The sequence below is a fragment of the Triplophysa dalaica genome, chromosome 17 (genome assembly GCF_015846415.1).
Source record: "Triplophysa dalaica isolate WHDGS20190420 chromosome 17, ASM1584641v1, whole genome shotgun sequence".
Classification (NCBI taxonomy): Eukaryota; Metazoa; Chordata; class Actinopteri; order Cypriniformes; family Nemacheilidae; genus Triplophysa; species Triplophysa dalaica.
Window position 1 is genome coordinate 19,210,206 of NC_079558.1, and position 27,295 is coordinate 19,237,500.

A 27,295-nucleotide genomic window follows, 5' to 3' on the forward strand; every position below is an offset into this window, starting at 1 on the left:
GAGGGGAGAGGGGGTGCGGCCCGGTACCTGAGTGATTCCTGTCGAGCCGCTCGGTCTCCCTCCTGTGGTCTGCTTGCATATCCCCAAAAAATGTTTAAAACAGGGAAACAGAGAAGACAAGAAAACAAAAAAAGGTGGAACAGAGAAGTCTGGTTAATGATGAAGGGAGCAATGATATATCTCTAGGATTCTTTAAAAAAAAAAAAAACAGCACATAGGAACTTTACTTTAAAGCTGGCTACAGACACAGACGTCCAGCCACACGAGCACACACACACCACTACACACACACACACACACACGATCAGATGGCATGACGTACACGTTCACTCACATGGGCTGCGTTGTTGTTCTGACTGGAGCGAGACCTGCGTCGAGACGTGATGCCGATGTTCTCTCCTTTTAGTAATGAATGTACCACGTCATCGAGAAAGGTCATCTGCACCATAGAGGGGTCAACGTTCTGAGGCTCTAGTACCTGCGACACACACGAGAGGACACGACAGTCACCGTACCGCTGAACTGTAAAGCACAGCGACAAACCACAACAACAGGTCGTACCTGGTCGTTCATGACAACCATAGTGCGACTGAAAAGATCGTGATGGGTGATGATGCCCGTGAACCACTGGGTGGCTGAATCCTGCCTGTAGACTCGTACACGATAGCCATTCAATGAATAGGGACCTTGAGAAAAAACAAACATGTGGATTCAGATTCTCAGTCGATGCATTTAAATGTGACATGACACCAAACAGCTTTAAACTTCTGTATGCTCACACGTCAGTGTATCGGTCATCATCAGCTCTATTTGTGTGCCAAGAAATCCCATATAAGGCTTGATTCACATTTTGCGTCATTTTCCGCATGAATACTCATTATTTTAAATGTAGACGTGTGAAAGCTGTGCGCAAATAGGGGCACACACATTTTTGAAGCCGCGTCAGTGACACGATGGAAATAGTTTGTTTTTGGAGTGCCGCGACTTGAATAGAGAAAGTACGGCGGCTCGTGTGTTCTGCGCAATTTAAAAAAATGTGAATCAGGCTTAAGACATCTTTTGAGTGAAATCTTTGTTTGATGAGGGACTGACCTGATACATCTGTGCTTTCACTCTGTTCAGAACATCTCTCTCTCTCTCTCACTCTCTCACTCTCTCTCTCTCTCACTCTGTCTCTCTCTCACTCTCTCTCTCTCTCTCACTCTCTCTCTCTCACTCTGTCTCTCTCTCTCTCTCTGACTGTTGCATGCTGGGAGTTGGTGAGAGTGGTGGTGGTGGTGAGAGCTGCTGTGTGAGTTGTGAGAACTTTGGGTTTTTTTCCCTTCCACTTATTTTTTTTTTCTTTTCTTTCCAGAAAATACATGGTTTAGAAAACAAATAGTAAATAAATTGGTAATTTTGTCTCTTGATGAGTCGCCATCATTATCACTCCGCAATGGTTTCAGGTGTGTTCCTGAGAATAATGCTACAGTGGAGGATGTGTTAATTGCAGTTGGCGATCAGATTGGTCATGAGAACATTGTATCTGCGTCACGAATGAATCAGGCTGTTGTTGTTTTTTTGAAGGAACAAAATTTAGTCAATCGTTTGATAGTAAATGGTCTTACTATCAAAGATGCTTTTGTGCAACTCTCTCCAATGTATACATCGACAACGAAGGTAACAATTTCAAACATCCCGCCTTTCGTATCCAATGACGTTTTGCAACGTGAGTTAGCGCGTTTTGGAAAAGTTGTTAGTCCCTTTAAAACTGTTGCGCTTGGATGTAAACATCCGGCTCTGAAACACGTTGCGTCTTTTAGACGGTACGTTTACATGGTGCTGGAATCGCCCGAAAATACAATGGATATTAATTTTCGTGTGAAACACGAGGGAAGATTGTATATGGTGTATGCAACTACTGGCAGCATAAGATGTTTCGAGTGTGGAGACATCGGACACAAACGTCTTATGTGTCCACATAAGAAAACAGGAGCAGAAAATGCGGCAGTATCAGAGGACGAGGGCGTTGATGCGGCCAGAGATGAGGTTGTTCCACTTGTTGAGGTGAGTGATGTTCATTCAGATGCTGTGTTACCGGTTGTTGACACTGGAAATGAGGATGTTGTAGCTTTTGTAGCCCCGGGGATTAGCATAACTGATCTAGTTTCTGATGTTAATAAAGAAGTAGCTAGTACCAGTGGTATTAAAACGGGGGAGAGTGCAAGTGATGGAATTGAATCGTTTTCAAGTGTCTTGAATAATGAGGAAATGGAGGAGGATCAGTCTGATGATACTGAGTCACAAGTTTCTATGTGTGAAAATGATGGTAGTTCACAAGGAAGTGTATTTAATGTTTCTCAGACAGTATTTTCGGGAGGTTTCAATAAAGATTCGTTGTATAGTCTGGAAGAAATTAACGATTTTTTGGATGAAACGCATGGTAAACAAATCAACATAAATGATTTCTTCACTAATGTAGACAAGTTTGTTCACTCTGTTATTTTTTATCAGAAGACTGTTGGAGTTGCTGAACTTTGTGAGAAGAAGCGTTTTCGTTTGAAAAAGCTTCTTACCACTATCAGAAAAAGTAAAGCAATGAGTAAGAGAAAGAGTAAATCAAAAAAATTGTAAACCATGTATTACACGGTGTCTTTTCTTTGCTTTTCTATCATGCTTTGTTCTGTACTTCCCATCTTAATCTTGTCTATGGAAGCTTTGAGGATAGGCTCTTAAATATTAATGGTGGGAGGGATAGTGTAAAGCGTGCTACAGTCTATGAAATAATTGAGCAAAAAAAGCTTGATATAGTCTTTCTCCAAGAAACTCATAGTGACTTGATGAATGAAGTTGAATGGAATTTGTGGTGGAAAGGACATAAAATACTCAGTCATGGTACAAATTTAAGTAGAGGTGTGGGCATCTTTTTTTTCTTCAAAAATAAGGGCGGATATTATAAGTATAGAGGAACCAGTGAAGGGTCGATTGTTGGTGGTTAAAGCTAAAGTTCAAGAAATGCTTGTTTTCTTTATAAATATTTATGCACCAACTGTGGGACAGGAGCGCATACATTTTTTAGATATACTTAGTGAAAGTCTTAGAAAGTGTTTTAGTGAAGGATGTGTTGTTATTGGTGGAGATTGGAATTGCACTGTCAATTTTACTATAGATCGTAATACTGAGGAACCTCATATACAGTCCTCAAGTGCTTTGTCAAAACTCATTAAAGATTTCCAGCTCTTGGATATGTGGAGAATTAAACACCCTAACGATAGACAGTATACATGGATTAGGGTTTTTAATAATCGAGTTAGTGCTGCCCGACTAGATCGATTCTATGTGTCAAAATCTATTAACAATAGAGTAATTGAGTGTTGCATTTGTCCTGTGGGTTTTTCTGATCATCATTTAATTATTATGACAATGAACATGTCAAATACAAGGACAAAGTCTGTTTATTGGCATTTTAATGTAAAATTGCTGCAGGATGCTGCGTTTTGTGAAAATTTTGTTTTATTTTGGGATGATTGGAAGAAGGAAAAGAGTTCTTTTGAAAACTTGAAACAGTGGTGGGATGTAGGCAAGACTCAAATAAAACATTTCTGTCAGCAGTATACAGCCAACTGTAGTAGTAGAATAAAGAATGTGATTGAAACACTTGAAATGCAAATTAATTTAATGGAATTGCAGTTGGTTGATGCACACAATTCGATATTGTACAACGATTTGCAAACAAAAAGGAGAGAGCTTGGTCTAGTCTTAAATGAGAAAGTTAAAGGAGCCTTGATAAGGTCCCGTTTCATGTCTTTAGCAGAAATGGATGCCCCAACTTCTTTCTTCTTTAATCTGGAATATAAGGCGGCTCAAGATAAACAAATGCCATGTCTTAAACTCCCTGATGGGAGGATAACGTCAAAGACTGTAGAAATGAGAACCCATGCTGTGGATTTCTATTCAAGCCTTTATGCTGCAGAAAACTGTGAAAATAGTGACTGTATGACACAGCTTCTTCAGGGTCTTCCTCAGCTGGACTCTGGCTCTAAAACTGTCTTGGAGGCTGGTATAACTTTTGAGGAAGTTACTGCTGCTGTGGGACAACTTAATTCAGGACGATCCCCTGGAATAGATGGACTGCCAGCAGACTTTTATAAAAGTTTTTGGAACAGCATTGGACATGATTATTTTGATGTTTTATGTGAATCAATAAGAGAAGGTGTTTTACCAACTTCCTGTCAATATGCGGTCTTATCATTGTTACCCAAAAAGGGTGATTTAGCCCTTTTAAAGAACTGGCGTCCTGTTGCCCTTCTTACAACAGAATATAAAATACTCTCAAAATGTCTGGCAAATAGATTAAAACATTTTTTGAGTTTGATTGTAAACAAGGATCAGTCATATTGCATTCCAAAACAGTCCAGTATGGATAATTTGTTTTTAGTGCGAGACATTGTGGATAGTGTAATGATTTCAATGTGAATGTTGGGTTAATTGCATTGGATCAAGAAAAGGCTTTTGATCGTGTGGATCACAAATATCTTTTTAATGTATTGAAGGTTTTTGGTTTTGGCGAAACATTTTTAAATTTGATACAGTTGTTATATAATGGGGCATCATGTATGGTGAAGATAGGGGGCACATTGAGTCGGCCAATTCCTATTTTAAGGGGTATTAGGCAAGGCTGTCCATTGTCTGGTCAACTATACAGTTTAGCAAATGAGCCGCTGCTTTTTAGACTTCGAGAAAGACTATCAGGTTTTAATGCACCTGGTTTTTTTTTAGACTCAAGAATGCATCTCTCTGCCTATGCTGATGATATTACAGTTTTTGTAAATAATGCTGAAGATATTAACTGTATATCTGAGGTACTCAATCTTTACGAGAAAGCTTCATCAGCTAAAATGAACTGGGCAAAAAGTGAAGCTTTTTGGGCTGGTAAAGGGGAGTTCGAGAGTCTCCCAAAGTTACCTGGAGACCTAAAGTGGGGCAGAGAGGGACTTAAATTATTGGGATTTTTTTTGGGGTCAAATGATTATCAAAAGAAAAATTGGTAGGGGCTAGTGGAGAAAGTGTGCACTAAATTGTCTAAATGGAAATGGTTGCTACCGCAGTTGTCCTATAGGGGAAGGGTTTTAGTGACCAATAATTTGGTTGCTTCTACTCTGTGGCATAAAATAACGGTGTTACAGCCACCTGTTGGACTTATTGAGGAGATTCAAAGGCAACTTGTGAATTTTTTTTGGTCTGGACAACACTGGATTCGTGCTGCTGCTTTATACCTTCCGGTTCATGAGGGTGGCCAAGGGTTGATCGACATCAGATCCAGAATTATGGCATTCCGGTTACAAGCCGCTCAGAGACTGCTGTATCACACAGATGCTTCATGGTTAAAAACAGCTTCTGCTCTTCTCAGGCGGGTCAGAGGCATGGGACTGGACAAACATCTGTTCTTAATGGAGCTCCAGAATGAGGACCGTGTGAATTTGACTGTTTTTTATAAGTCAGTTCTGGAGGCATGGAAGGTGTTTACCATTTCACGTACACCAAACACACAGGCTGGATTATGGCTTTTTGAAGAGCCACTTTTCCTAAATGACTTTTTACCGTCAGGACTTGTGTCCGGACCCAGTTTGCATGCATGTTTCACTGCTGCGGGATGCACAAAGCTGGGACATATTTTGACCAAGAGCTTAGAGGAATTGAGTGAAAGGACTGGAGTGAGATCTCTGAGGCTGCTGAAACAAGCTACAATGGAAATTTTAAAGTCTTTGCATGCGGACCATAAGATTTTTACAAATGACTCTATAGCAACTGATCAATGGAGAAAGGGGGTTCCTTATGTTTTCCCTTCTCTGAATGTGACTATTGCAGTGGGAGAATGGCAAGATGATGAGAATTGTCTTTTGTCTTTTGAAACCCCTCAGCTTGGAGTTTTTTAGGAAGTGGGAAAAAAAGCCCTCTATATCTCCTGTGTGAAGGCATCCAATGCTGGTCGCTTGCATGGAATTGCTTCAAATAAATGGACAGATTTTTTTGGAATTCTTTTGGCGGTCCTTATATAAACGCCCCATTGACAAAAGAAGGGGCGACCTTCAGTGGAGGATCGTTCATGGGGCGATAGCCACAAACAGATATGTGGTGCACATTGATCCCTCTGTAGGGGTGGGTTGTCCCTTCTGTAAAGATGTTGAAACGGTGTTTCATCTATTTGTACAGTGTGCTCGGCTAAGCGATTTGTTTTCATTTTTATCTCAATTGTTCATTGATATTGGTGAAGATTTCTCTTATGAAATGTTTATATATGGTCCAAGGTATACAGGAAAAAAGAAAAGTCAGTTGAGTTTACTAAATTTTTTGTCTGGTACAGCAAAACTTGCTATATGGAAATCCAGAAAGAATAAGTTGTTAGGACAGGGTTCTCTGGATGTGTTGATGATTTTCAAAGGCTTGGTGGCGGCCCGGCTTAGAATAGAACATGCTTATTATAAGATGGTAAATTGTGTAGAATCTTTTATGTACATTTGGGGGATAAATGAGGTCCTTTGCACTGTAGATGATGATGATGATTTAATGCTTGCCTTTTAAAATGTTTGTAATTTTAATATGAATAGTATATATTATATTTGTTTTTGTTTTGTGAGTTTGTAATTTTATTGTGAACACCTTATTGTTTAAAATAAAGGTGTATTTAAATTCAAAAAAAATTCTCTCTCTCTCTCTCTCTCTCTCTCTCTCTCTCACTCTCTCACTCTCTCACTCTCTCTCTCACTCTGTCTCTCTCTCTCTCTCTCTCTCACTCTGTCTCTCTCTCTCTCTCTCTTACTCTGTCTCTCTCTCACTCTGTCTCACTCTCTCTCTCTCTCACACTCTGTCTCTCTCTCACTCTCTCACTCACTCTCTCTCACTCTCTCTCACTCTGTCTCTCTCTCTCTCTCTCTCTCTCACTCTCTCACTCTGTTTCTCTCTCTCTATCTCTCTCTCTCTCACTCTCTCTCTCTCACTCTGTCTCTCTCTCTCTCTCACTCTCTCTCTCTCTCACTCTCACTCTCTCTCTCTCTCTCTCTCACTCTGTCTGTCTCTCTCTCTCTCTCACTCTGTCTCTCACTCTGTCTCTCACTCTGTCTCTCACTCTGTCTCTCACTCTGTCTCTCACTCTGTCTCTCTCTCTCTCTCTCTCTCTCTCTCTCACTCTCTCTCTCTCTCTCTCTCACTCTGTCTGTCTCTCTCTCACTCTCTCTCTCTCTCACTCTGTCTCTCTCTCTCTCTCACTCTCTCTCTCACTCTGTCTCTCTCTCTCTCTCTCTCTCTCTCTCTCTCTCTCACTCTCTCTCACTCTGTCTCTCTCTCACTCTGTCTCTCTCTCACTCTGTCTCACTCTCTCTCTCTCTCTCTCTCTCACTCTGTCTCTCTCTCACTCTCTCTCTCTCTCACTCTCTCTCTCTCTCACTCTGTCTCTCTCTCACTTTCTTTCTCTCTCACTCTCTCTCTCTCTTACTCTCTCTCTCTCACTCTCTCTCTCTCTCTCACTCTCACTCTCACTCTGTCTCTCTCTCTATCTCACTCTGTTTCTCTACCGAAACCTTTGGCTTTCAGCTACTTTCCATTCTGTCTTCCCTTGACAAATGGTCACTAATTTGGGGTTTGGAATTTTGTTGTGAACTTTGTAAACAAGACATTTTGCCAAGACCACCACAACACACAGTGAACCTCCTTTACAAACGACATCAGTACTCACATTTGCTTCCATAATGTGGTCTTCTGCTAAGCAAATCACAATACTCACCAGTGTAACAAACTGAATTTATTCATGACAAACTATAAGGACAGTGAGCAGTGGGTTTCTTTGATAGGTGACTGAAGCTAAAACCATCACATTATTGTAACCTCTGAGAGCATCTAGACATAAAGCAAACATTTCTTGCTATTATAAATGTCATTTGTATTCCTTTAGCTACTCTGCTCATTTCTGAATAGTAATCCAATATAAAAATATATTTCGCTTACTGGTTAATATTAAAGCAATAAGCCCCAAGAAGCAGTGGGTTACAGTATATTTTATAACAGCTAAGGGCGTCGTGGCACGACGTTTAGCAGAGTAAATAAATTGATGTTTAGGTAATCGAGGTATTTTATAACGGCTTAGAACTTGGTGCAGCCAATCAGAAGGTCCAGAACAAAGAAACACATCATAAAAGAAAAGAAAAGAAAAGAAAGAGTGTGGGGTCAGATGTGTTCATCAGCATCAGAGGACAGAGAATGTTTTCATTGGTTTACAGAAGATCAGCTGAGATGTGACGGTCTTACCTTGCATAAAAATTTCCTGAACCTTCTGGTCTTTGACCCAGGCTTTGACCTCTTCATGAAGCTGTGGGCAGTCTCTGAGAACAGGGCTTAAACTGTCCAACTCATCCTACAGACAAACAACAAAACATCAGCGTGTTATTTCACAAACAATCGAGACGTCATGTCATGTGGTCAGATCTCCTCCTGTGATCCAAGTGATATGAAACAGATGAATGCAGAGAAAGAGAGAGAGATTCAATGTTTATCGGATCACATAGGTATTTCCAGTATGTAAACTATATATTTCACCCTCATTATTTATGCTTGTGGTTGTTAATAATATCCAGCTTGTCAATGTGTGTTGTGTTGGTTTTCAGACGAGCGTGTTTTTAAAGCAACAGTAGTGCTTATGTTAGCAGACATCACTACATGAACATTTACTAAAGCTCACAAACCACAGACAGAACACGTGTGTCAAAACATCACACATAGACAAACACGTCTGACAGCAGACCTCATATTCAAAGTGATCGAGACCACTGATGCAGGAAACCTCTCTCACCTCCACACACACAGTTCACAGGAGCCCAGCGGCGCTAGGTTGTGTGTGTGTGTGTGTGTGTGTGTGTGTGAGGGATATCCGCCCAGCACTTCCAATAATTGTTGATGGTGATGAGGAGAGAGAGAGAGAGAGGGTGGAGCTCATTTACACAATCACACAGCAGGTCTCATACACACATGAATTGAGCTCTGAAAATATCACACACCAAAATACGACCTGTGCAGTAGTGCTAATTAGCATATGCATGACATCATCGCATGGTATTTGCATTTACTCCATAAATGTTTACATACAGTACTGCACAGTATTTCAATATGCAACTGAATGCGCAATAAAGCCGTTTCCAATTACATATTTTCCACAGACATAAATAAATAAAATTGTAGGCTAGGCTATAGGTCCGTCTGGGTAACAAGCATATGTGCATATGTACAGACAAACTACATTCATGTTGCGCTTTTCTGTCCAAAAATTTAGCATTGCAACACTGGTTTGTGCGTGCCTCTGTGTGTGTGTTTGTGTTACGAGGAGGTCTGAGGGAGCGTGTGAGGGACAGATGCATGCATGAAACAAAGCCGCATTAACTTAACATAAACTGATGCGCTTCAGGGGGCTGCGTTTAGATGACAGATGTGGGTAATATCATCTCACGGGGCGTGATCCCTGCTGTAAGATCAGCGCGGCAGTCAAGAAACAGGACATCCCTGTTGAAGCATCAAAACATACCTAACCCAGCATATGCAGTTTTTTCAACAGGGATGGTACGGGACAAATCAGCCATGCTCAATACACGAGATGTCCCGGCTAATACAAGACGGTTGGCATCCCTACAGCTATTGGTAATTATATTTAGATGAGAACAAGGCTTTGCTTTTCATTGTAATATCATGCAGTGAGGAACCGTGCAAAATACAACCAGAAGAAAAAAATGAATTTCACGTCATTCAGATCAGTGATATTGTTGCGTGTCTGAAATAAACTGCTATATTCCTCTCTACCTAGTGAACACCACACACACACACACACACACACACACACCTTCATTCCAGTTTCTATTTTAAAGTGAAAGGCTTACAGAACACATGATTTATTTATTGGGCACTTTCTCTGCTGATGAGGTCCAAGAACACAATCTGATTTCCTGGCCAAGCCCTCGACACAACCACAGAGAAGAGCAGATAGAGCGTTCACACAAAAGTCAATGGTGTTCCCCGTCACTGACTGTCCTGCAGCAGAATGACACGTGTTTGCAGGAAGGGCAGTTCCACACAGATGCTGTGAATGAGGACAGAGATCTCATCATTCCTGCGTTGTGTCTGAACACCTTTAAGCACAACTTCAGCTTTAAGCTCATCTCATGAAGGACAGAGCAGATGCACTCTCTTTCCACCCCCCCACACACACTCAGACACACTCACACACACTCAGACACACACTCAGACACACACACACACACACACACACACTCACACACTCACACACACACACACACACACACCAGGCTGCCATCCATCACTTTAACAGCAATATGTTCCAGGATTTTCCACATGGCGCTGCGGTGGAAGACATTGAGAACACAGGGAGGTGCTCAGTGCTGTGGAATAGGAAAGTGCTTCCAGATCCAAACTCTGACCCAGATAAAACAAGCTTCCTTCCCCGCACTCTCTCTCGCTCTCTCTCTTTCTCTCGTCCCGGAGCCTAGGAACAGAGCTGGGCGTGGTGCTCGCAACTGTTTCTGAAAACATCTCATGACTCGTCTATCTGTCAGACTCCATTACTGCTCACTGGATCTCATGCTTCACAAACATCTTGTTTCTTGTGTTCTGTGTCTGACTCCTCATGAGGGTCCACAATCCGTATCCATGAAAATATCTGAAAATAAAACCAATGAATCCTTCTTTCTGCTTATTTGTCCTTTTAGACAGTTTCATCTTAACAACATAAACAAACATCACTGCGCATGTGTACTATTGTGACCCCAGCTCAACTTCCAGTACACATTCACAAACAATCCAGCGCCTCTAGATTATTTCTGATAACAATCAAAAGAAAATGAGAAGACCGTTACTTGGCTAAACTTGTCTCTCCAATATTTATAATGTACACTGCGATACCAAACTCAACCGCTAGATGTCAGTGTACCACACGCCTTCTTTAAATGCGACCGAACTACAGGACACAGTCAACAAATCTTATATTTAATACAATTATCAGACAGTAAAATAATAATAGAAAATTAATATTAACATAAATGAAATCAAAGAGAAAAAGTGATATTAGACACTAGCCAAACACAAAGCGGAAGTTAAGTTGTCTCAAAGATGACATTCCCTCACAGACATCACATCACCTCTGCAGCACAAATACATCTAGAAAGCTCCAGATATAATGTGTAAAGCAATGTGACACAGATAAAGATGTGCTGCTGAATCCACACTGAACACAAAGAGACTGCATAACACAACACAATCTCATGTCTGATGTCTCATTTATCTGCCCAACATCCACACTGTAGTTCTCATTCATCACATTCATTTCTCATCATGTGGTGTTACTTGTCAGTGGGTGAGGACACAACAGACGTTACACTGTAGCAGAAGAAACACATCTAGAAAAGAAACACAAGTGAACCTCTTGTGTGTGTTTATGAGCTCTGTCTCATCAGAAATATGATGGTTATGGTGAACACATCCAGTTGTCATGAGTGTGCTCAGTACTGTACATGTGTAAAATGAACAATGTGTTCATTAGGAATGAATGAAGTGCCATTACGCTCTCGCTCCACATGACTGAGTGCTCCTATTTGCATTCCTTTGCTTCCTTCCTTCACTCGTCTCGTCTCACCGCACCTCTCTCTCTCTCTCTCTCTCTCTCTCTCTGTGTGCGTGTGAACACAAAGGCCAGACGTGTTCATCTCTGCTGTGCTAAAGTCGTTGTGTCCTCTGGAGATTCACTGTCGTCTCAGCTCAGCACACGTGTGTCACAGCGTTATAACTCCAATCACAACTCAAATCATGAGGTTTTTACTTCACTTACACATCCGACGTGATCACATGACACTATTACCTTATATACACGCTGACAACCATCTCAAACATTCTAGCATCAGTCCCTTTTGTCTAAGTGTGTTCTTAAATGGAGCGGTGCAGAGATGACGTGTTTCTGTAGTGCCGCAGACCGAAATGCATTTATCCCGTGGGCTTTTGACAGATTGCAAAAATATAAGATCTGTAATGAACAAACGTTCATGATGTTTACACGTTTTGTCTGTCAAAACAAAACATTTGTTATTTTTTAAGGCTAAATTTATCGGCAGAAGTAAAATGCTAACACAATGCTATAAACAGACTACACTTAGGTTGTTCGATATCAACCTCAGGACCACCAATCCTTCCATAACTAATCTTGATTAAAAAAATGTTCCCTCTCCGTGTATGAATAGCCAACAATAGTTTTTGAGATTTGTGCCCATGACGTAATGGCGTCTAGTGACCAAAGGATGTAACTAGCAACATGTAAGCAACACAACAAAAGGACGTATCAAAGATAAAGGGACACTTCACCCAAAAATGTAAATTCTATCATCATTTAATCACCCTCAGATTGTTACAAACATGTATAAATGTCTTTGTTCCTGTGAAAGCAAAGGAAGATATTTATGAGAAAGTCAGTTACAATACAGATCTTGCCCCCATTGACTGCCATAGTAGGGAAAAATAAATACTATGGGAGTCAACGGGGTTGAGATCTGTTTGCTTTCTGACATTCTTACAAATAACTTCCTTTGTGTTTAGCAGAAATGAATTCAGGTTTGGAACAATCTGAGGGTGAGTAAATGATGACAGAATTTACATTTATGGGTGAAGTGTCCCTTTAAAAAGACACGAGCTGGTACAGGTGTTTTATGTCATAGATTAAATCATGAAAATCTAAAACAGTTTCATTAACCACAGACCTTATTTCAGGCGATTTACCAAAAACCATCTAAAAAACCCCCACAGTCTTTGGGTTGATGGAAGCGGAAGTGCTGAAATGCAAACTGACTTCTGAGGTTTGCACACAGAAATCTCTGCGGTCCTCAGACGTGTTCCTCCAGCACTACAAATCCTGCAGATACATCTGTCTCACTTGATTTCTAATTCTGTTTCTGAGGATCAGATCGACATGCTCACACCTCAGTGTGGTTCAGATTCTGCTTCAGACATACTCTGAGCGGTACTGATCAGACATTAAAAGAGCGTGTCGTTTGGATGCTGTTGCCATGGCAGCGGGGCAGCGTGGGGATCTGACACAATGCTTGCATCAGTCAGAGGTGTAAACAGCGAGCGGAGACAGAATGTTCTTTCCAGCTCTCTTCAAATGTTTTTAGCCAGATGACGCACTGGCAGGATGAATCATTTTGCTGAGAGCTGGAATGACATGAAGAAAGACACCATGAAAGCATTAATGCTGATGCGTTATAACAGCGCCGTGAATATCACAGCAATTAAGCACCGCCTTCAGTGAGAAAACAGAGAAAGAGCGCAGTGACACGTCAAAGATTTTGTAGAGGAGCAGACGTCGTGAGCGCTTCTGTTGCTATGGCAATACAACATATGTGACGTGTGTGAAATAAAGCTTGTTGCCGGGGTGATAAAACGTATGTGGCGTTTAGGAACATGGCATGAGGTCATTTATAAAGTGCAGATACAGAGAGTCATTCTATACGTTATCCATTACATCATGATTCTAGAAGATATGTCATCTTGTTTACAGACGTGCATGCTGCACACATCGACTGCACATGTGTGTGTGTGTATGAGGGGGAGGGGCAGTGCCCTGTGATGTATGGTTCTTCATTAACTGAGAGTGTACCAGGATCATGTAAGTGAGGGCATGACGGGCCTGGGGATGAGGTCACAGAGGGTTACAGCACACGTGTCTGAAGACTTTCTACATATTTAACATTTCATTCGGAACATTCTTCAGAATATCTTCCTTTGTGTGAGTGAGTAGTTAATGAAAGAATCCTTGATTTTTGGGAGAACTGTCCCTTTAAATCTAATTCTCAGAGTAAATTAGTATCATCCTAAATGAGCAGAGGAGTGTTGCAGAGACCTCTGGCGTGTGAACGCATCTTAACGCTCATGACCATAAACAAGAGTTTGTTTCATCATCACACTGAGTTCAAAGGTCAAATTCTTCCTCCTCCATCCCAAGGGTAAATAAATGAGAATGGAGTATGTGAATGTGTCCTGTGGTGATATACATCCTAACAGGCTTTTTTCAGTCTCTCTGCTCTCCCACACAGAGACTGGATTGTTAGGATTATGCCAAACAGATTCCTGAGCTGCGGGCCCTCCTCCACTCATCCCTGCATCAGGAGAGAAGACAGAGCTGAACTTCAGCGAGCAAACAGCACAGTTCCCAAACACTACACAGGTCAAACTTCGGCAGTGTTTCCAGTTCCACAATGAGAAGTGTGTTGTAACGTATGAGAATCACAGAGTCAGATGTGGCTTTGAGGAACATTCTGTGGTAGATGACAGATGCCCTGAGGAAGGAGAAATAAATACCTGTCTGTTTCCTCTCAACGTGTGCAAACCGTTGTGTGTTAGATGTTAGTGTGTGTGTTTCTGTCCTCAAGCTCCATATCAAAAACAGAACAAAATATACACAAACCAAAAATAAACAACTGCTATTCAACAGCTTCAACAATCTCTGATTCAGCAGATCAATCTTGTCTTGATGCATGCTGGGATTGCTCAAATCAATCTGTGAAGACACCAACAATTCTGCTGTAGATTCACAATCAAGTGAAATGAAATGCATAAGATGTCAAAAAAAGTTCAAACAACCGAATATAATGTCCATCGTAGCAGCAACTGCAACAATAATGCTGGATTGTGTTATATGAACATCACAGGGGATGTGCAACAGTGTTTCATGCATTCTGACTTCTTCACAGTGTTAAATGTGCTGGCTTCTCATGCTTAACATGGTCAACTTGACAAAAAACAGTACAACTGATAGATGGAGCGTCCAAGCGCAAACTATCAGGGATGTTACAATATTATGGATATTGTGTTATCGCACTAGCAAAGTTGTCTCAATATTATGTTGGCTACTATGACACAATAGGTGTTCTGAGCCTTTAACACAGAGAATGTTAGCATTAATTATAGATGTTACCTTATTCATAAAAGGGATTTGTCTCATATTATAACTGATACCTTTAAGCAACAGTTATGATTAGAGGATAAAGAACATAGCATGCTTATGGCACTTTTACAAGTCCGAATTTGTAATTTTAAATATTGCAAAAAAAACTTTACCGTGGACTTTAAAGCGAGGTATTATCGTAAAGTGAGAACTATAGACTCTTGAAATGTCATCAGCTGAAATTCTTTCTTTCTTGGTTCTTTAGGCCGAAATTACCAAGCAATCCCAACACTTCTCTAAACTAGATCAGTCTGGATCACATAATGAAAAAGGGAACGATGTAAGATCACATGTACACAGTAAACCTCGACTGCTGTCACAAAAACAACTCAAAAATCAACTCACTACTCAATATGTCAGAAAAAGAAACCCACAGACAATAGTGATGCATAAGGTGATTCAGAGAGAGAGAGAGAGAGATAAAGAGAGAGAGAGAGAGAGAGTGAGAGAGAGAGATAAAGAGAGAGAGAGAGAGAGAGAGAGTGAGAGAGAGAGAGAGAGAGTGAGAGAGAGAGAGAAAGAGAGAGAGAGAGAGATAAAGAGAGAGTGAGAGAGAGAGAGAGAGAGAGAGAGAGAGAGAGAGAGATAAAGAGAGAGTGAGAGAGAGAGAGATAAAGAGAGAGTGAGAGAGATAAAGAAAGAGTGAGAGAGAGAGATAAAGAGAGAGAGAGAGAGAGAGAGAGAGAGAGTGAGAGAGAGAGATAAAGAGAGATAAAGAGAGAGTGAGAGAGAGAGAGATAAAGAGAGAGAGAGAGAGAGAGAGAGAGATAAAGAGAGAGTGAGAGAGAGAGAGAGAGAGATAAAGAGAGAGTGAGAGAGATAAAGAAAGAGTGAGAGAGAGAGATAAAGAGAGAGAGAGAGAGAGAGAGAGAGTGAGAGAGAGAGATAAAGAGAGATAAAGAGAGAGTGAGAGAGAGAGAGATAAAGAGAGAGAGAGAGAGAGAGAGAGAGAGAGAGAGAGAGAGAGATAAAGAGAGAGAGAGAGAGATAAAGAGAGAGTGAGAGAGAGAGATAAAGAGAGAGTGAGAGAGAGAGATAAAGAGAGAGAGAGAGAGAGAGAGAGAGAGAGAGAGATAAAGAGAGAGAGAGAGAGATAAAGAGAGAGAGAGAGAGAGAGAGATAAAGAGAGAGTGAGAGAGAGAGAGAGAGAGAGAGATAAAGAGAGAGTGAGAGAGATAAAGAAAGAGTGAGAGAGAGAGATAAAGAGAGAGAGAGAGAGAGTGAGAGAGAGAGATAAAGAGAGAGAGAGAAAGAGAGAGTGAGAGAGAGAGATAAAGAGAGATAAAGAGAGAGTGAGAGAGAGAGAGAGAGAGAGAGAGAGAGAGAGAGAGATAAAGAGAGAGTGAGAGAGAGAGATAAAGAGAGAGAGAGAGAGAGAGAGAGAGAGATAAAGAGAGACAGAGAAAGAGAGAGTGAGAGAGAGAGATAAAGAGAGAGTGAGAGAGAGAGAGATAAAGAGAGAGAGAGAGAGAGAGAGTGAGAATTTTTTTGAATTTAAAATCTCTTTATTACAAATTTCCAACGTCTAAAAAGACTCCACACCTTGTTTACCTACATGTGTAAAATATGCATACACATACCCATATGTACCTATACACACAAACATATATACTCCAAAAAGTTAGAGTAAATTGCTGAAAAACAATTCTCCTTCAAACACAGAGCACAATGCACCTTTGTTAGACCATTTAAATTCAAACATGGGAAGATCGTTCATAGATTTATAAAAATTAAAATCAATCAAAACTCTGGATTTAATTAAGGCTTTAAACACCATTGAGACATCTTGACCATGCTTTTTCTCGATTCGGCTTTTCCTACTAGTATATACAGCAAGTTTTGCCTGACCAACAATAAAATTTAGTAACTGACAATCAAAACGTCTATTCCTTGTGTATTTAACCCCCAAAATAAAAGCTTCAACGGAGAACAAATCATTAAAACAAATAAAAATACTTCTTAAAATATTAAAAAGTAAATCCAATCTTGAACATTGAGCAAAAGCATGAAAGACCGTCTCTCTTTTAAAACAGAAAGGACAATCAGCACTGATCTCAGGGTTTAAGATAGAAATAAAAGCATTAACAGCAATAGCTCCATGGAGAACTCTCCACTGTATGTCCCCAACCCTCTTGGCTAACGGTGGCTTATACAAGACCCTCCATTCTGGTTTAACATCTTCATCCAAATTAAAAAAAGAACGCCATGGTGTATCAATCTTTTTTTCTAAAACCTTTTTGTTAAAAACCAGGACACACATTTTATACAAAAGCTTTCCAGTGGCTAAAAAGAAATTAAAAGACAGCGACTTAAATTTTTTTAAAACCACACTATCACAATCACCAAATTTAGGAGACATCATCAAGGCTGGAAAAGGATCCTTGCTATCAGGGTTTTTTTTCCCTGCAGAATAGTCCCGTAACAATTGTCTCTCCTCATCTGTAAGCCTAGCTTGCCATTTCACCAACAGCTGAGCAGTTACACGAGTAGAGATGATTTTCAGCCGAGAGGAAACCTGTTCAGTGTTTGAGAAGGTAGGTCCCGCTACATTTAGCAATTGGCCCAGGTTGGTAATCCTGCAGTCGGCACTGCAGAGAATTCTATTTAAACCTAGAACAATGCAGTCACTGGCCGAAAAGTCCAGACGGGCTCCATTCACTATTGGTTCCTTTAAAAGCCAATAAAGAGAGTTAAAACACTGTGTCCTCTGAATATTGAAAAGGCTCCAAACTTTAAAAAGATTATGGTAAAACACTGGTAATCTGGACATGTCCAATTTGAGAGCATCTAGAAGGAAGAGAGATCTATCCATCTGTAGTCCCCCCAAACTTTGCAAAATAAAACAAGCAACAGTCTTCCAATTAGGCTCAGTAGTCCCTGCCAGTAGCCTCTGAATGAACTGCAGGCGAAAAGCTGCAGTCCTGCTCTGCAAATTCAACAGTCCTTGCCCCCCTTCTTCTTTTGATAAAAATAAAACACTTTGAGGAATCCAGTGTAGTTTATCCCAGAAGAAATCCACCAGGATTGCTTGTATCTCTGCGAGTAGTTTTGAAGGTGGATCTATACAGGCCAGTTTATGCCACAAGGATGAAGCAATCAAATTATTGATAATTAAAGTACGCCCTTTATAGGACAGCTTCGAGGCCAGCCATTTCCACTTGGCTAGGCGCCCTTTCACTTTGTCAACAACGCCATCCCAGTTCTTCTGTACAGTATATTCATCCCCCAGAAACACTCCTAGATATTTAAAACCTCCTCTGAGCCACGGAATTCCGTCTGGAAGTCTTATGTTTTTTCCAGTCCCATTTCCACACATCACAGCTTCACTTTTATTCCAATTGACTTTGGCAGATGATAAAACATTAAAATCAGTAAGTATTTCAAGCAACATATCGACGTCTTTCTGATTACTAATGAACACCACAACATCGTCAGCATAAGCAGATAAATGAACATTGGAGTTTACCATAGGGATTTGTAACCCATCTAATTTTAATCTTATTTGTTGCAGTAAGGGTTCAATGGCCAAAGAGTAGAGCATGCCTGAGAGGGAGCACCCTTGTCTTACCCCTCGGCCAACCGTAAAAGGGTTGCATAAGCCACCGTTCACTTTCAGCACACTCTCAACCTCACTGTACAGAACCATGACCAGTTTTATAAATTTTTGGCAAAAACCAAAGGCTGCCAGACATTTCCAAAGATACTTATGTTCAACTCTGTCAAAAGCTTTTTCTTGATCCAGAGAGACTAGTGCACATTCTAAATTTAATAATCTAGAGACATCAAAAATATCTCGCACTAGAGATATATTATCAAAAATTGACCTGTCAGGTAAGCAGTAGCTCTGATCCGGGTGGATAACTTGATTCACTACTTTTGCCAATCTAATTGCTAAAACTTTGGAGAGCAGCTTATAGTCAGAGCAGAGAAGGGACACGGGGCGCCAGTTCTTAATATCCATCAGGTCACCTTTTTTCGGGAGGAGAGTTAAAACCGCTCTACGGCAGCTCAATGGCAGCCGCCCTTCAGCTAGGCTTTCATTGAGCACCGAGAGCAGATCTCTCCCCAACTCAGTCCAGAAAGACTTGTAAAAGTCTACAGGTAGACCATCAATTCCAGGAGCCTTGCCTGACTCCATGCCATTGAGTGCCTCATATAACTCACCCAGGCTCAAGCCCCTGCATAGCTTTGCGTTGGCTTCTTTTGAAATCTGTGGCAAGTCCTGAAAAAAAACATCGTTGGTGTCCAACTCTGCTATGCTTTCACTGCTGTACAAGCTTTCATAAAAACAGACAGCTCTTTCTCGAATGTCTATGGGGTTGAAAACAACAACCCCAGACTCAGCACGCAACGCGTGAATAAACTTTTTCTGCCCATTCTTTTTTTCCAAATTAAAAAAGAATTTTGTTGGAGCATCCATTTGGTCGATGTTCATAAAGCGAGACCGGACTAGCGAACCCTGCACTTTAACCCCTAATAGGTCACTTAATTTTTTTTTCATAAATGAGAGAGTGTCCGATACACTATTGTTCCCATCCGAACCAGCCAATTCTTGGAGTTTTATTATAGATGTCTCTATTGTGTGCATGGATCTTAACGTCTGTACAGTAATGTTTCTAGTGTACTGCTGGCAGAGTTGTTTAATTTGCACTTTTCCAAAATCCCACCATTGTCTCAAAGAACTAAAAGAGTCTTTTGAAGCTCTAAAAGAGTCCCAGAAAACCTTAAAAGTATCCTTAAAACCTTTATCATTTAACAGGGAGGTGTTAAAATGCCAATAGGCACTTCTCGGCTTAAAAGAATTTAAAACAAATGAACAGCAGACCATACTATGATCAGAGACACCAACCGGGACAATAAAACACTTACTAAATATACCAAACTGATGCTTAAAAGCATAAAACCTGTCCAACCTAGCTAAAGATAAAAACTTTTCCCGACTATGAGCCCAAGTGTACTGTCTTTGAGTGCCATTGATCTGTCTCCATACATCACATAGCTCATGCGTTTTAATAACTTGAATCATTTTCTTACGAGAGGGCTCATGTGGTTCCAGGTGATTTCTGTCACAAGATTGTTCTGTACAATTAAAATCCCCACCCAAGAATAAAAACTCCTCACTATTACATTTTTGCAGTGTTGAATTAAGTGTATCTAAAAACAGCATCCTCTGAATTGCTGAGGTTGGAGCATACACACAAATCAAAACTAAAACAGAAGTTTCAAATACAGCTCGAACTTTTAAAAGTCTTCCTTTTATCACTTCATCAACATCATATGAAATTGGGGCAAATTTCTTTGAGAATAAAACTGCAACACCTCCACTGCGGGAGGTGTTGTGACTTAAAACAGAAAAACCTTCCCATTCTTTAGTCCAGTCTACAGTATTATCTGCATCACTGTGTGTTTCCTGGAGAAAAATGACATCCAGTCTCTTTTGAGTGAACACTTCATACAGCGCAGCTCTTTTTCTGATGTCCCGTGCACCATTCACATTCAAAGATGCAACCGAGACTTCACTCATCAGCAAAAGAAAAGATAAAAGAAAACACCAACCCATGACACCAGTAAAAATTTAGCTCTTTTCACCACTATCAATACTTAAATCAACATTAATCTTATTCACAATTTTCTTTAATCTATACACTTCTTTATTCGTAAAGCATCCCTCAGCCATAAAGCGTTTTGACTTCTCAACAAACTGTTTCATATCAGGGAAATATTCACTCACAGACACACCTCGTTTATTTTTGGTAGATTTAAGGAAAAGTCTAATATCATCCTTGTCATAACAGCGACCAGCACAATCCAGCTGTGACAGAGAAACACAAGATGAGTCAGACTCACTATCACTGTCTCTATCCTCATCAGCATCATCAGCAATAACCGCCTTCTTTGCACTTTTAGAATCACACACTTCTTCATTTTTCCTCCGTTTAACAGGAACTTTAAACAGTGTCTGTTCTACCTCCATATCAATGCCATCATCCTCACAAACATTAGACATCACAGAAAACGCGTCACTTACGGTTTCTCCTTCGCGTAGCGCACTGTTTCGCTTGTCGATACTGATAACACCCTCGGTCGGTTTGGAAAACGGCGAAAAATCCGCGGATCGCTCGGTCTCGCTTACTTCAGGCCTTGACCGGTTCTCCGAAGGCCGATCCTCCGCGGTCGCCTCCGGTTCACCCCGCAACATCGTAGGCCAAACGCCCGCAATCGCACCCGGCTCAGGCCGGTCCGCCGCAGGCGGAGCATTTGCGTTGTTCTTTGTTTCTGGACAATCACGGACTAAATGGCCAACATTACCACAGCGGAAACATTTGAAATTATTAGTGGTTGCAAAGATCGTGTAGTCAAACTCATCAAAACGAAACTTAAAAGTCAGATCCAACTCAGAGTCCTCATTAATGATCATGTACACGAAGCGTCTGAAAGAGACGACATGTTTTAATAAAGGAGACACTGATCTCATGGGAATCTTCTTAATTGGAGAAACTAATTTACCGTACCGGGAAAGAGACTGTTTTAGCATTTCATCACTAATGAATGGAGGGACATTTGAAAGCGTCACTTTTTTAGATGGCATTGATAAGGGAAGCACCGGAGTAAAAAGCCCCTCAACAGTGATTCCCTGTTCAACCAGCTCATTCGCTTTCTCAACCGATTTTAAAAAAATAACAGTAGCATTATTCATCCTGGACGCTGATAAAACACAATCGTGGCCCACCACTTCACCAATGGCCAAACAACAATCCTCCACACTCACCGCAGACGCCACTTTCACAGCGTGACGCCGCGTGAGGGAGCTTAAGGCCGGCAAACCCGGGGCCGCCATGCTTCCCGCACACACGGCCCAAAAACACAGAAAACACACACGGTCCTTTTCACACAGAAAAACAACAAATGAGACAGATAAGACAATCAAAAGAAAATTAACAAGAAAAAGAGAGAAAAAGCAAAAACAAACAAAGACGTTTTTGGTACTATGGCCAAAAAACGCGCTCTCAGCTCAAAGACGCCCAGCTCTCAGCTACACTCAGCTCAGACAGAGAGAGAGAGAGAGAGAGAAAGAGAGATAAAGAGAGAGTGAGAGAGAGAGAGAGAGAGAGAGAGAGAGAGGGAGAGAGAGAGAGAGAGAGAGGGAGAGTGAGTGGGAGAGAGAGAGAGAGAGAGAGAGATAAAGAGAGAGTGAGAGAGAGAGAGAGAGAGATAAAGAGAGAGTGAGAGAGATAAAGAAAGAGTGAGAGAGAGAGATAAAGAGAGAGAGAGAGAGAGAGAGTGAGAGAGAGAGATAAAGAGAGATAAAGAGAGAGTGAGAGAGAGAGAGATAAAGAGAGAGAGAGAGAGAGAGAGAGAGAGATAAAGAGAGAGAGAGAGAGATAAAGAGAGAGTGAGAGAGAGAGATAAAGAGAGAGTGAGAGAGAGAGATAAAGAGAGAGAGAGAGAGAGAGAGAGAGAGAGAGAGATAAAGAGAGAGAGAGAGAGATAAAGAGAGAGAGAGAGAGATAAAGAGAGATAAAGAGAGAGTGAGAGAGAGAGAGATAAAGAGAGAGAGAGAGAGAGAGAGAGAGTGAGAGAGAGAGATAAAGAGAGAGAGAGAAAGAGAGAGTGAGAGAGAGAGATAAAGAGAGATAAAGAGAGAGTGAGAGAGAGAGAGATAAAGAGAGAGAGAGAGAGAGAGAGAGAGAGAGAGAGAGAGAGAGAGAGAGAGAGAGAGAGAGAGAGAGAGAGAGAGAGATAAAGAGAGAGTGAGAGAGAGAGATAAAGAGAGAGAGAGAGAGAGAGAGAGAGAGATAAAGAGAGACAGAGAAAGAGAGAGTGAGAGAGAGAGATAAAGAGAGATAAAGAGAGAGTGAGAGAGAGAGATAAAGAGAGACAGAGAAAGAGAGAGTGAGAGAGAGAGATAAAGAGAGATAAAGAGAGAGTGAGAGAGAGAGAGATAAAGAGAGAGAGAGAGAGAGAGAGAGAGAGAGAGATAAAGAGAGAGTGAGAGAGAGAGATAAAGAGAGAGTGAGAGAGAGAGAGAGACACATGTGACAGATGGGAGGAGATGCTCTCCACTGCTGGATTCATATATTCAGCATCATGTATTATCCTCACCTCCATCCTGCATGACGGATAATGAAAAGCCATCTGCCAGCAAATTATTGCTCTCTCTCTCTCTCTCTCTCTCTCTCAATCTCTCTCTCTCTGAGGCAGATGAATGAAGCCGTTTATGACGCCGCCTTAGCACAGAACAATAGAAGAGGCTGTTTGTTGATGTTATTACTGCTTCGAGCTTGAAGAGCCAATGAAGGCAAATTCTTGTAGCTGACCGCCTTGTATACACAGAACATCCACCGGCAGAATCCATTAGTGTAAACACAAACTCTAATAGCGGGAAACACTAGCAAGGGATTGCCAGGAACATGTGGAATGGGTGGACGATCCACGGGCTAATTTCACCAAATGGACTTTGAGAGATCCATCTTGGACGACAGAATCATAAACGAATGAACGTCTGTTCCCAGACAGAGATGGACACGGGGTCATCATTCAGCCCAGTGTAAACAGACACATGTGAAGAGGATTTAACAGACAGTGAGAGACGACATGAGACCTTCACCTGATAGGGCTGATAGACGCCTTCATCCGTCAGAAAGTCCAGCCGTCTGTCAGAGAAGAACTCAAGGGCTGTGATGGAGCTAAGCACTGTCTTTCCCACCAGAGGCTTGAATGTCTGTAGGAGAAAGAAACATTCAGATCAGTCAACATCAGAAGATCACAGCAGACAGGCCCTGCACATCAGTTCTCATGTGAATTAAACATCATCACATAAACTTCATCTCCATGTTTTTATTCAAAAAAATAGTTTGCATGATGAAGAGCGGAAGTTCTCAATAACGGTCTCTAATATTGAGCTCCGGTTTACAAATAAACAGTGTAAAAACATCAAAAGCTCATTAAGTATTAATAGCAGGTTAAGTATGAAGTGCTTTGTGTGTATATCCTGAGACTTAAATTCAATCAGAAAGCTAAACTGACACTGGCATGAGCTGGAGTGTAATTGGATTCATTACTAGTTTGACCTGACACTACAGAACTGAAGAGCATTTAAAGATTGTGTTCATCTGCTCGATCTGAAGAAAACACACACACAGCAGTCATGAGACCGACAACACATGATCACCATCAAAAGTAGTTTCTGGTCACTGAACGACATTCCTAAAACCCAAAGTGCATGTTATTATCCATTGAAACAGAGAGTTCACCATGACAATTCTCTATTAAATCTGTGTGAATTACTTGATCAGAAAATGTTTTCTATTCATCTGAAGTTAATGTTAACCGTCAAGCTCACATCAAGTATTTTCATTCAGCTTCTGTAGGTTTCTACAGGTTTCAGCTATCTGACATTTATTTCATCATATAAAATAACGCTTAGTAGAATAAAAGCATTCTGCAAACGTCTTTTGTGTTCCAAAGTAAGTCAGTTAATAGAGTAAATGATGACTCATTTTTACACTGCAGTATTTCTGTAATATTACACACCTTGTTTAAACAATCTTCAGCTGCATTTGCAAATCTTGTAGTTTATAATTCATGTAGAGTAGAAAAAGAGCTCTCTCTGTGTGTGTGTGTGTGTGTGTGTGTGTGTGTGCGTTTATGTCTGTGTGTGTCTGTGTGCGTGTGTGTGTGTAGTAAAGTTCAAGCTCAGTCTCAGTGCCGTACGCCAGTGTTTGCATGTGATCTGTACCCATGCTGAACTTTTGGCTTCACAACCCACCATTTCAACTTCTATCAATAGAGTTCAGATAGACATGAGTGCATCTAAAACACAACCACAACGAGCAGCAGAAAGAGTTCTTACACCATTAAACACTGTTACAGATCTGAGGTCAGATGATCTCTGCTCGTTTGAAACACTAGCTGTGGATTTACACAGACACACAACACACAGACTCATATAATCATCTATATTAATAAAACCTCAGCAAAGGTTTCTAAAGCACTTACAGTTGTGATTATTAAAACTGCAGGATAAAGATTTCCAGTATTATTGTGTCAAATGACTTTTCTGGAAACATCCGCAGTGTTCGTGTCTGTGGTTTCTTTCTCCTTTCCAGCGTTCAGAGAGTTGAATCAAGGCAACAGTCACACGAGCCGTTTCTAGGACAGATAAATATAGCAACAGCACATCCCATCCACATCTCTTAAAGGAAAAGCACGCTTTGTTGTTGTAACAAACACACAAACACACAGATCTGTGGAACATGTTAATCTGATGCAGCTGCAATGAGAACTGTAGAAAGAGACGACACGTCTGTTGTTGTTTCTCCTATTCTGAAGAGCTCTGCAGGTGTTTCTACACAAACATTCACTGGTGATTTCTGAACGCAAGTGTGTGATGAAACATCTGATGACACACAACCATTCATCTGTTCAAACACAACATCATATTATCTCCACTACTATCACTGCTGCATTGAGCTGTATACGGCCAGAAACCAGACCTAACACCCCTCCCACACACACACACACACACACACACACACACATACAAACACACTAACACAAACAAACACACTAACACAAACAAACACACACACACACACACACACATACATACATACAAACACACTAACACACTAACACAAACAAACACACACACACACACACACACACACACACATACAAACACACTAACACAAACAAACACACTACACAACAACACACACACACACACACACATACATACATACAAACACACTAACACACTAACACAAACAAACACACACACACACACACACAGACATACAAACACACTAACACACTACCACAAACAAACACACACACACACACAAAAACTAAGACACTTCCTTCTGCAATCACAAGTGGATCACATCTGTCACTTGTCATCGGGGAGTTTCCTCTCATCACCGTCATGCTGCCAAACAAACAGCACAATAATTGCTGCTCATCTCTAGAAAACAGAAGACACCTGAGCAGATCCACACACACACACACACGAGAGCATCCCGCCGCACACAAAGCATCGTCCGGCCGGCCTGTAAATATTTGATAAGATTGAGTGCAGTGGAATGTGCAGATGCTTCATACATAGCTAAGTGTGCTGAAGTCTGAGCTGTCAATCATTTCAGGACGATGCTATCTGATGAAGGTCACAGAGGAACTCTGGCTTCACTTCCACATGATGTGTGCGAGGTATCCCTGCTGTCAACTAGAAAATACAGAGAGATGAACCTGAGATGTCATTGACAGTCTCATCAACTGTGGCGCTCTACACGGCCTGACACACAGCTCATGTACTGACATCACGGGTTGAATGACAGTAGTGCTCTTAACAGAGCTTTAGACAACCAAGGTGCACGTCACATTGCACAATAAAAGAAGTCACGCGTGAGAGTACAACAGTTGATTCTTCCGGCTGCCATATATCACATTTGAGCAGCGCTATCACAGTCTAGAACGTCTTAAACATCAAGTGCTTGTACACATCATACATTGAACCTCACTTATCCTTAAGTGTTATGAAGAGAAAACACGTTTCTCGTCCAGTTCTGTGTGTGGCCTCGAGAGCACAGATGGGATCTTTTTTTAAAGGGATAGTTCACCCAAAAATGAAAGTTCTGTCATTATTTACTCAAAACTGTATAAATGTCTTTGTTCGGTTGAACACAAAAATATTTGGAAGAATGTTAGCAACTAAAAATTCTGGGGCATCATTGACTACCATAGAAGAAAAAATTCAAATGCTAGTCAAAGGTGACCCAGAATTGTTTGCTTTCCTAAATCCCCCAAAACATGTTTAGTGTTCAACAGAACAACAAATATATACATTATCTTAGACACCATTCAGATAAGTAAATATAGCAATAGAAAGGTATTTTGGCAGTTGTTAACTTTGATGGTCCCGTTTTCATTCCTTTTGGGTGGGTTTTGAGGGGTCACTGGGCTGGAAATATGTCCCTGTGAGTATGTGTTACTGCCTCACTGCAGAACTATACAAACCTTGAGATGGAGCAGAAGGTTGTGACGCCTGGTCAAATCAAGCTGCTATACTTTGTGTGTGTGTGTGTGTGTGTGTGTGTGTGTGTGTGTGCGTGCGTGTATGTGTGTGTTGTGTGTGTGTGCGCTGATCCAGAAACAGAGCTTTACATTCCTTCTGCCAGTCTGAGAAAAGCCAGACTCATGAGAAGTCACCCCACACTGCAGACAGAATCACATCTCAACAGAAGAAACACTACTCTCCAACTTTTCCCTGACACT

General features: G+C 41.0%; 1 protein-coding gene across 1 annotated transcript in view; it reads right to left on the minus strand.

Moving 5' to 3' along the window:
• jmjd1cb (jumonji domain containing 1Cb) overlaps positions 1-27,295 on the minus strand; it is a 110,822-nt gene that overhangs the window by 26,650 nt on the left and 56,877 nt on the right. Inside the window, 5 exon segments of the mRNA XM_056770867.1 lie at positions 28-69; positions 335-478; positions 562-686; positions 8,281-8,386; positions 23,631-23,744. Of these exon segments, the coding sequence (XP_056626845.1) occupies positions 28-69; positions 335-478; positions 562-686; positions 8,281-8,386; positions 23,631-23,744 (531 nt within the window).